The sequence below is a fragment of the Gigantopelta aegis genome, chromosome 2 (genome assembly GCF_016097555.1).
Source record: "Gigantopelta aegis isolate Gae_Host chromosome 2, Gae_host_genome, whole genome shotgun sequence".
Lineage (NCBI taxonomy): Eukaryota > Metazoa > Mollusca > Gastropoda > Neomphalida > Peltospiridae > Gigantopelta > Gigantopelta aegis.
Genome location: NC_054700.1, coordinates 8069983 through 8082144, shown reverse-complemented (window position 1 = coordinate 8082144; position 12162 = coordinate 8069983). Strand labels below are relative to the sequence as shown.

The 12162-nt window shown below is 35.0% G+C and overlaps 1 protein-coding gene across 1 annotated transcript in view; it reads left to right on the top strand.

Moving 5' to 3' along the window:
* The window catches only part of LOC121380769 (microtubule-associated protein 1B-like), a 94198-nt gene that overhangs the window by 67034 nt on the left and 15002 nt on the right, over positions 1 to 12162 (top strand). The window contains exon 2 of the mRNA XM_041509739.1: positions 5372 to 5470. Coding sequence (XP_041365673.1) covers positions 5372 to 5470 — 99 coding nt within the window. The remainder of the gene's footprint in view (positions 1 to 5371; positions 5471 to 12162) is intronic.

Sequence of the window (12162 nt, the reverse complement as noted above, 5' to 3'; positions counted from 1 at the left end):
AAACAAACAAAACAGTAACAAAGCAAAACAAAAAAAAACTTGTAAAAAAATAGGTTTAGATGATCCTTTCCAATAAAAATGTTTTGTAAAAGGTATGATACGCTTCAAAAACAAAATGCATATTTATTGTGAAAGCCATGATACCTCAACAGTGTTGTTACAGAATGTGTTAATCGGGAGTGGCCTGTTTATCACAGCAGTGTTCTTGTTCATACTAGACCACATACATATATGTATATTTAAATGTCACAAGTACCATGTTGAACACTTCATAACCACTGAGGCATCACTGATTCATTCTTTTCCTTCCTTCCTTCCTTCCATCCTTCCTTCCTTTTCCTTTTTTTGGGGTTGTAATTCCTTTCTTTTCCTTAGCGACAGGATCTTCATGTAGCTCAGTTGGTAGAGCACTTGCCTGAGGTGCTTTGGTCATAGGATGGAAACACTTCAGTGGACCCATTCTATGATTTGAGTTTTTCCTCCATTCTAACCAATTCCCCATGACTGGTATGTGCTGTACTGTCTGGGAAAAGTACATATAAAATATTTTTTAATGCTGATGAACACAAATTGCAGGTTTCTTCTAAGACGATATGCCAGAATTAATTATCAAATGTTTGACATCCAGTAGCCAATGATTTATTAATAAATCATTGTGTTCTAGTGGTGTTGTTAAACAAAACAAACTTTCTTTTCCTTAATTCCTTTCCTTTCCATGTTGTGTGTGTCGTTTTGGGGGTGTTTTTTTTTTTTTTTCTGCTTTCCATTCCCATCTTTTTAATAATTTTTAATTCCTTTCCCTTCCTTTCCTCTAGTTTAAAAAGGCAGTTTGTCTTGTTTAATGACACCATTATTTGGATGTCAAACATTTGATAATTCTCACATATAATCTTAGAGAGGAAACCTGCTACATTTTTCCACTAGTAGCAAGGGATTCTTTTATATGCATGATCCCACAGACAGGATAGCACATACCACAGACTTTGTTATACCAATCGTGGTGCACTGGCTGGAACAAGAAATAGCTCAGTGGGCCCACTGATCGCAGACCGATCGCACATTAGGTGAGTGCTTTACCACAGGGCTACATCCCGCTCCTCCATTCTAAAATGTTGTTTACCTAATCATGTAACACCGGCCTCAGTGGCGTCGTGGCAGGCCATCGGTCTACAGGCTGGTAGGTACTGGGTTCGGATCCCAGTCGACTCCAAACCCTGAGTGAGTGCTCTGCAAGGCTCAATGGGTAGGTGTAAACCACTTGCACCGACCAGTGATCCATAACTGGTTCAACAAAGGCCATGGTTTGTGCTATCCTGCCTGTGGGAAGTGCAAATAAAAGATCCCTTGCTGCCAATCGGAAGAGTAGCCCATGTAATGGCGACAGCGGGTTTCTTCTCAAAATCTGTGTGGTTCTTAACCATATGTCTGGCGCCATATAACTGTAAATAAAATGTGTTGAGTGCGTCGTTAAATAAAACATTTCTTTCTTTCTAAACATGTAACACACCATGCTCGTACTTATTGGGACTCATCATACACTTAGCTGATTTACAAAGGCTACATGTACTTGCATCTGTGTCGGCGGCCAAATTGTTTGGATTCTTTTGATTGCTGTTAGTAATTTATTTCCCTTCCTGCGGCTTCTTGGTTTGTATTTCAGGGAGTCTGTAATTACTTTTCTGTGGGGAACAAAATAACTTGGTATGTTTGTTCTTCAAATAACTGAAATTAGTGTAACAAGACCAATGATTAGGGTTAATTAATTGCACTGCATTACAACCATCATACCATACATTTGTCATTCCAGTTGGAAGTCTGGGTGGGCTGTAGCGTAGTTGTAGAGCACTGAGGTGTGAGGGGTCACAGGATCAATCTCCCTCTATGGACAGTTGGGTGGGGTTTTTTTCCCTTGTCCACTGCACCATAACTTGTACATCAAAGACCATGGTATGTACTGTGTTGTCTGTGGGAAAGTGCATATGAAAGATTCTTTTAAAATTTATTGATAGGAGTAATACCTGTGGTGGCAGTCGGTTTCATCTTTTCTTTTTCTTGGTCAAATGTCGAAATAACTACTTGTTAGATACCAAATAATCATAGTTTTAAAATGTGCTGGGGTGGTGTTAAACATTCTTTTCTTTACCTAGTTCAAATCCATTTTTTTTCAAGCTTTAATTATTTTTCATTACATAATCTTTCCTCTGTGTAATTTAGTTTCTTGAAATTCAGTATTCAGGACTTACAAAAATGAAAAGCTGTTTCACTCACAGGGATCAAAAAATTTTTTTTACCACTATTCCAACGAAATAATAAAGTTTAAGAAACACTATTTCTTCAGACAATGTACTATTCCATCATAGAACTATATGTATAGTACAGGCATGTACAATGCTGCTCGGCTAATCGGTTACCTTGTTATGTTATGCTACGCAAAATGTTCATTATTTTTTGTTACAATTTGTTTCGAGAATAGGAGTAAGAGCATGATCAATCGAAGATGGAATAACCACGTGAATTTCGCTATTCCGTGTTTTATTGCAACTTTCATGACCGGACACTGGAAGATTTGATTTACTATTCTATTTTAAAACCGAGTACATGTGTATTTTCGGAATAGCAGAATATTGTATATTTCTACCTCTGACTCACATAGTAGTTACTGCATACCAAACCTGGGTGTTAACATACATAACATTATATTCCTTTCTAGTCCTAATACCAGACTTTGTGCCAGAAAATAATTTGAGAGTACTTAATAAAAACAAAACCGACCACAAGTGTAATTTAATGGTTATGGGTTTGAAATGTTTTGAAATTGTACAGTGTATTTCATGAACTTTATTTCAATTGAATCCATCCTGTTGTTGAAATTTCTTCATGATAATGAATGTTATTCTAAATTTTAATGTTAGTTATCTGTGATATTTGTCTTTTTTTGCACAGTTCTTTACACTGGTTTAATTTACCTCTTGAATTTTTACATTGATGTTGGTCATCACTTCCTTTTTGTATTTACCATAGTTTGACACCCAATGGCTGATGTATTTTTCGTGCTGGGGTGTCATTAAGCATTCATTCATTCATGAACTTTAATAAATTGTAAACAGCAGTTCTCTTAATTTCATCTATCTAAAAAATTATAAAAATATATCCATTAATTTCCAAGATTTTGGAGTATGCAATTTTAAACTCTGTACCCTCTGGCAGAAACCCTGGATATATTCACCTACAAGTTTATAAAAACAATTTTCTGTTCTTTTCAATCTTTGATCTTGGGTTGGTAAACTTGACATTTGCTTCCTACTTCACGACATCAAATATTTATTGATTCTTACATTCACCGGCCACCATTTTTCATCATTTTCATCCCCTATTGTATTGACAGCAGTTGCTTCCGTTCCAAACATTTTGCCTTTGTGTCTTTAACAAATGGCTGTGCCATAAATGCAAATGTATCCAAAAAGTTTGCCTCTAAACCGATGAAGTAAGTCGACACGACTTATTGATCCGAGGTCTCAAAAGTCTGGCCTGTTTAATTCAGTCATTTGTTGAGCACAGGTCATTTGCACAAAGTAATACATTTCAATGTTATGAATCATGGTGATCAATTACAGCCAGGGGTCTGGGATGAAATCAACATATTAACTTGTCACTTTATTTCCATTCCGTGTGACACGTGCTGCGATGTCACCACCACACATACTAATCATGTGAATCATCTAACTGTATGCTTGGATTTTTATTCAAACGTACTGAATAACAAGAGAAATATTGTAATTAATATATATATATAGGGTTTTTTTTCATGATAAAATTAATTTGGCAAACAGACTGTCAAAATAGACCTACATGTTCATAAGACCTTGATCATTTTAATAGATATTTAAAACTAATAAAAGTTTGTTTTGTTTAATGACACCACTAGAGCACATTGATTTATTAATCATCGGCTATTGGATGTCAAACATATGGTCATTTTGACACAGTCATAGAGTGGAAACCCACTACATGTTTCCACTAGTAGCAAGGGATCTTTTATATGTACCATCCCACAGACATTCATTTCATTTCAACTTATTTTCATGCTTATATCCAATTACGGTTCAAGCATGATGTCCTGGGCACACACCTCAGCTATCTGGGCTGTTTGTCCAGGACAGTGGGTTAGTTGTTAGTTGGGTTGGAGCTGGTATCTGGCTGTGAACCCTGTACCTACCAGCCTGTAGTCTGATGGCTTAACCACTATGCCTCCGAGGCCAGTATCCCACAGACAGGATAGCATATACCACAGCCTTTGATATATCAGTCGTGGTGCACTGGCTGGAATGAGAAATAGCCCAATGGGCCCACCGAAAGGGATTGATCCTAGATCAACCACACATGAAAAGAGCGCTTTACCACTGAGCTACATCCCGCCCCTTAAAACTAATGGGATTCAGACTGAATAATTTAGAATAAATTAAAGAAATCTACATTAATATTCATGTTTATGTGATTGTCGTTCTATGCTGATCAATGTAACAGTACCCTGCTGTATTGTTTTATTTTGATTTAACTACAAAATCCTATAAATAATATTATATACAAAACAGTTTGATGTTTTTAAAAGAATTAATTAATTCAGAGTTTTTTCAAACAAATTGTTATCTACCAGTTTTATACATATATTCATAATCAAGATGTGTTCTTTCAACAATTGTTTTATGAATTAAATTAACGTTGTTTGTTTGTTTACAAACATACCCCAACACTTGTTTCAAGACAGTAATGTAATGTAATTAACGTGGGCGTACTTTTGTGCTGCGCAGACTAAGGTGACATGAGTGTAGTCACTTCAAAACCATCGTTAAATGATTATTTCAGTGTACTCTGTACAAAACTGATCATTTGAGTCTACATATGTATTTATTTTTCTGTTTATTCACTATTGATCAGTTTGTGAAATGCAGGATCCTTTTAATTGAAAAATATTAACCATGAAGCATATTTTAAGAGACTATCGGACACAAATAAAAACCATGAAGCATATTTTAAGAGACTATCGGACACAAATAAAAACCCTGTCCTCTACTGACCGTGTTTAGGCAGCTGGTGGTCTCTTGTACTTGCCAACTTGGGCAGTCCCTCATCCCACCCACCCCAAACCTCTTTACTGTCCTGAACGGAGGCCCAGCATAAGTTAACATATGCACTCATGGCAGGCGTGCACTACAACAGCTTGATCTGAATGAGCACATTAAGCCCTTTGACCCGTCTAGAACTTGCATGCTGAAAACCTCAGCAAAGGATATGTTTTTACACTTGTAAAACAAAAAACTGATCATTGAAACATGAATGACTTCTAAGTTTATTTTGAAATTTTTTGTTTCAGGATTCCGATGCTGGGATGAGGAAGCTATAGGAATTGACATCAACGATGAGTTGTCACAGATTGCCAACAGGGCAGCACTGGGAAATGAAGGACCAAATGGTAGGTTACCTCCCTTTCACAGCAGAGACATTTTTACAGTTTTAAACTCACTTGCTTGAAAGTTGTCTTGTTGGGAGACTGAATATCATCTGCAAGGCCAGTGTATTCACATTATTGTTTCCTACAAAAAATCTATCTTTTTTTAAATACAGTCACTTTTTATCTTTATAACACAATATTTACATTATTGTTTCCTACAAAATATCTCTCTTTTTTTAAATAGTTTCTTTTTATCTTTATGATACAATATTTACATTATTGTTTTTTACAAAACATCCTACAAAATATTTTGAATAATTTTTGTTTATATATACCTTATAACACTAATAATTTTTTTAAACCCACTCATCTCTCAAAATATTATTTTAATTATGTTTGTACGTTATATCCCCAATCATTTTTTTTTTTTTTCAAATACACTGTCATTACTTATTATCTTTTTAACACAATATTTACATTATTGTTTCTTACAAAACATCTTACAAAACACTTTTATTTTATAACTTGTTTTTTTAAATTTCAATTAAATGTTATAGTACCGGTACCAATAATTTTCTTTTTTGAACAAAGCGTCATCTCTGTTTATCTTTATAACGACCAAACCAAACCGGTATCTTTTGACTGTTATCAGTCATGATGTTATATCGAGTCTGCTTTTACAGAGATCACAAGGGCTTTATTGCCATCAATTCCACACATCATATCACATGGCTTGGTAATGCATAAATAATAAATTGATCGATACGTAACTGTATATATCTACCATAACTCACTGAATTATTTAAATGGTTCTGAGAAAGATACCTTCCCATGAGACTTGCATCATGTAATACGCACTTCCGCGTAATATTGACAACTGTTATATTTCTATTGATGTCTAAAATGAAGTAATAAATTCCTTGATGCACCACTGAGCCAAAGCTTCCATGGTGCAGTCGTTGTAATTTCATTATCATCATTATGAATGGATATATCCAATTACGGTTCAAGTGTTATGTCCTGGGCATACACCGTAGCTACATGGGGTGGGTGGGTCTGTCCTGGCCCAGGGTTGGTGGTAGTTAGTAACTTTATGTAGTAGCGGTTAAAAGTCTGTGAGCTCATCATGCATGCTTGGTGTAGAATTGGCACTGGAATATGCAGAGATGAAAAAGAACAAAACTCCAGCATTTTCCTGTATTGCAAAGTTTAGTTCCTGCATATCCTTATTTGCTGTTAGTTTTTTTTATTTGTTTATTTTTAATGATGAGGATGGGGTTGGGAGTGGGGGTGAAACTAGCATCACTACATATATCAAGAACTGGTGAAGATTAACATTAACTTCAACCCTAGATAAGAACTCAGAACCTATCAGCCTTAACCTATTAGGTATATTTTTTTCATTAACTATCTGGGTTGTCTGTCTAGTTGTTAGCTGTTAATGAAACAGAAGTCAGTGTAGTGGTTTTACACCTCCCCACTGAGTCATTAAAACTTGCTCTGGGTGGGAAGTGGTGCTGGGATTTGAACCCAGTACCTGCGTATACATGTGTACCATTACTGAGTCTGATGGTTTTTCCCACTACACCTCAAAGGCTGATCTTACACCTCCCCATTGAGTCATTAAAACTCGCTCTGGGCGGAAGCCGGTATTGGGGTGCGAACCCAGTACTTCCATGTACATGTGTACCATCATTGAGTCTGATGATTTACCCACTACACCTCAAAGTCTGATCTTACACCTCTGCATTGAATCCTTAAAACTTGCTCTGGGTTGGAGCCGGTGCTCGGACACGAACCCAGTACCTCCATGTACACATGTACTGTCACCGAGTCCGATGGTTTACCCACTATACCACTGAGGCTGGAATCTTTTAACTCTGTGGGTTAACCACTACATTACTGCTCAGGCGAGTTTTCAGGTTATCAAACTCTAGTTGGGTATATTCAGAAATAACTAATCCTGTACACAAATTTTATGTGTGCTGCTGTCTGTACATCATTAAGCTAGTAAACTTACAGGGAGATAAAGTGATAAGACGGACAGAGAAGAAAGAATACCAGTGAATTTTTCTAATGACCAATTACACTCCTGTCAGCGGGAGTTAGTGCTGCCCTGAAGATCAAACAATGCACATTTGTTGCCACTAATCAGTGCCAGTGCTGAAGGATTAATATTCAAATTCTCTTTAATGGTACAAACATGCATTCATGCATATTTCAGGACTCGAAATACATGTAGGAAGTAAAATATGGCCTATTGGGTTGTTTTTTTATAGTTTTTTTTTTAATAGCGGGTCAAAAGAAGTATGACCTGCTAAGAAAAAACTATGGCCTGCTGGAAATAAGATAGAACTGGATGATGGAAGGGTTTGAGACAGTGTGTGAAAAATTAGTAACTCTGAGATGCATTTTAGAGCATTATGGAATTAAAATACAACAGAATCACAAGCTAAGTACTAGCAAATGAGATAACCGTACATACATTTCTGTCTTATATAAAACATTCTCTGCTTTTCACAAACCGCTTTTTCAAACCCTGATATTTAAAAGTTTCCAAATTCTTTGTTATCGTTGTAAAAACAGCATTGAGTTGTCTGTATATACTACAAATTATTAGAGCCTGAAATTTTTTTTTTAAAAAAGGCTGAAAACTGATTTTTTTTTTTTTTTTTTAATTTTGGCAAAATGAATGTTGGCAGATCCATAATCCAAAAAATACAAAAAGTTTGGCCTAATAGCAGGTCAAAAGAATATAACCTGCACAGAAAAAAACTATGGCCTGCTGGAAATAAGATGGAACTGGGTGAGTGGAGGGTTTGGGATAGTGTGTGGAATATTATTATGACCTATGAGATGCATTTTAGAGCATTATGGAATTAAAATACAACAGAATCACTAGCTAAGTATCAGCAGGGTCCTAATTCACAAAGCTTTCTTAGGCTCTGCTAGACAAATAAAGCATTTTCTTTGCAAGTCTTTTTGCATTGCACTGCGAGATTGCAAAGTTGCGAGAGTTTAGTGAATTAGGTCCTTGATGAGATAATTGTACATACATCTCTTTCTTGAAAAGTTTACTGCTTTTCACAAACCGCTGGTTCAAACCCTGATATTTAAAGGTTTCCAATTTCTTTGTTATCATTGTATAAAAAAAACATTGAGTTGTCTGTATAAATACTACAAACTATTAGAGCCTGTATAGTGGTGATGTGAGTTTTATAATAGTTAACTACCAATTATGTTTCACAACTGGTGTGCCATAATGTGCTGTCATGACTGTGGGAAAGTTCACATAGAAGATCCATGGCTGGTAATCCATCAAGTTGGTTGTCATGTCAAGGACTGTATACTTGAACCTAGGTTGGATATATCCATGGTAATAATTATCAGCATCACCATCATCACCATCATCATATATACAAACTACTACCTACATGTATGTCTTAAGAGAACTTAAAAGAATATTACAAATAAATATTTATCAATATTTTATTAATCTTTATATAGTGGCTTATGTACAGTAAATTTGTACTTTTTCCCTCAGTAGCCAATGTTAATATGTTTGACAGCATAGAACTTTCCTTGCAATTGTTATGTGCATTTCCATAATTGTATACAGAGTTAATTGCTTTGCTTTATATACTGATGGAAAGAAATAAGGGATCACAGAAAGACTGACAACAGAGTCATGCAATAACCTCATCTTTAGTATCAGGAAGTTAACCATGTTACTCACATTCAATCCCACATTACTGGCATTCAATCCAACAATACATCTTTGTATTACACATGTATATATACAGGCATTATTACGCTAGTAGTAAATTATATTTAGTCTTCATTACTAAGTGCTCCCTTATTTGTTTTTCTCGGTATATATTAAATTCTGCATTTTGTTTGTGGCAATTTGAGCATATTTCTGCTGATGTACCTAAAATATTCATTATCACAACATACTACTCTCTGCTAATTAACTGACCCGGGTCAGATTCTGCTAATGAACACATCACTGTTATCATGTGAATTCTTAGATGTTTATCGACCGATAGGGTCATGCAGCAAACAGCCAGTAACAAACTCAAGCACATGCGTGGAATCTAATGAAACCTTCTAGTAATTGCAGTTACATGTACAGACAAATGAATGACCTAACCTTTGACGTGTACTTCCTGACATACACTGCGGGTTCAAGCATGGCCTCCCAAGTATAACCTCTGAAAAGATCCACATATAAGCAGTGTACCTGGTAACTCATTCAGGTTACCATAAATTATGAGTCTTGTATGGTATAGGTTACTACAAATTTATCAAGTTTACAATTCTAGTATCATTCCTAAACAAATGCGTTGATGCTTTTTTTATTCATTCATATTGCTGTTATCATTGTAAACTGTGTGAGTAATTTATGTTTAAACAGTACACAATTTATCAAAATTTAGATGGTGGTGTTTTTGTTACAAACAAAATTAATTGAAAAAACAAAAACATTTTCAACTTTCTTGACATACATGTATTGTAATTACTGGTTTGGTAGTCTGAACAGCCAACCATTCTGACCGAATTTCTGATACCTGCCCTGTTATATGACCTTGCCAAATACTTAGTAAACTTTTTTTTCCAAGATACATTTAAATTGATACGCCCAGAGATTAAATGTTTTAGTGTTACCCAAAAGGTGTTCTGACATATCTTTGAATATGAAAAAACAGGGGTGGGATTTAGTTCAACTGGTAGAATTCTTGCCTGAGGTGCTTGGGTTTGTCGGATCAAATCTCCCCTGTGGATTCACACCAAGTTTTCCCATCCCAACCAGTGCACCACAACTGGTATCTTAGACCTGTGGTATTGGATATTATGTAAAATGGTAAAATGACTATAAAACGTGTGTGTCTCTACAGTGTTGATTGTGATAAACATCAACTGCATGTAACACTAAACATTCTTCAGACTGAATTATATCTTATTCTTCTTTCCACAATGCGTTTGCTAGTAGCTCCACATTAAGGAATAATTAGCTGATAAGGAATACATATTGATTTATTTCTACAGCCATGATTTTATCCATTCATTGAATCTATGATCCTGATATTTTTTATGCATGCAGTAAGACATTAGTTTACATTTGCTTTTATAAAAATGTGTCCCATCTTTCATACAGCTACCAAGGATGGTAAGTCAATTTGACAATTGCAATTTATATGTGTCTAGATTTAGTTCATGTTTTCATCATCATTTTAGGGAATGGTCAAATTTTGACACACGTCAAGTAATGTAAATGCCTGAAACCTTTTAAAGTGGATGGAGCTTTTGATGTCTAACATAACATGTGTCTATTTGTCTAATCATTTGTCTAACAGCAAAACTGGATGTGGCGAATTCGTACATGTTTACTAAAACACAAACTAAATACATGTATAACGTAATCAAAAGGTCATGTTAGTGCCAAAGTTTTCCAAAATGATTGATATTTTTTTTAAACTTTGTTAACGGATTCAAATAAAATCATACTTAGTCGGGGCTTTAACTTAAAAATTAGATTCCTGTGGCACTTTTGAAAGGGTTTTGCCATAGACAAAATGTTCACATATGTCAATAATTTTGAACCAGCCTACAGCATTTTAAATCAGTAACATTTATATCAAATAAACACAAAATTTAACTAAAAGTATTCCTTCAAACTGATGGTCATAGTTATTGTCCAGTGGCAAAAACCTGCCATAGATAATGGCGTTGACCTACAGCAATTCATATCACAACTGTGGCAATTGCTGTCAATGCTGCTGCTAATTTCGAGCCCTGTTTAGCAGTTAGAATTAAAGTAGCAGTCCATTCAAGTAAGAAATTGGTATCATGTTATTAAGATGAACAGCCACAGTATGTCTGAAACTGTTAAGTGTATATATATATATATATATTTTGTTTGTGTCAGTAAACATGTATGCTAGCTGCAAAGTCTGTTGTTTGTTTACTCCGAAAATGTTGTTGAGCTTGACAAATTGTTTGCTAAACTAATAACAATGGTCACCTACATAGCATGCAATTGTAGGTATTGATGTTGATATATAGCAGTTCTGAATATAATCTTGTTTCATTTAAATGACATTTTCTTTAAAGGGACAAACTGTAGTTTTTAAACACTAAGGCATATTTTTTACAAATGTACCTAGACCCTACTTTTAACCCATAAAAATGGGCACTAAGTTTGGTTAATTTACATACCTGTAACAAATCTGGATACAACAGAGTGAAACAAGAGTTTGTGACGTTGAAATACCCATAAAAATAGACTAAAACGTGGCTCCGTAATCATTGCTTCTCAGATACACATGCATTTTCAAAAATATGAAAAATGCATTTTGTGGGAATAGAAACACCAGGATGACCAGAAACACTTTGGTTGTACGGAAATGGATAATCTAAACAATAAAATATAAGTACTGTTTGATTTCAGTGATCATAAATGGCTCTAATAGTGAAAAATATTCCTTAGTGTTTAAAAACTAGGGTCTATCCTTGTACAAGTTGTAGGTGTCCGTAACAAACAATTCTCTCATCAATGTTTTTTAGAGATATATTAATGAATAGTTCAGCACTACATTCATTTCAGTTTTAAATATGGCTTGTTGGTGAGCTGTTAACTTTTTTTTTTTTTTTTTATCAGGGCTTTAGATGTCACTAATTAGGCACATACAAAGTTTTAAAATATACTTACC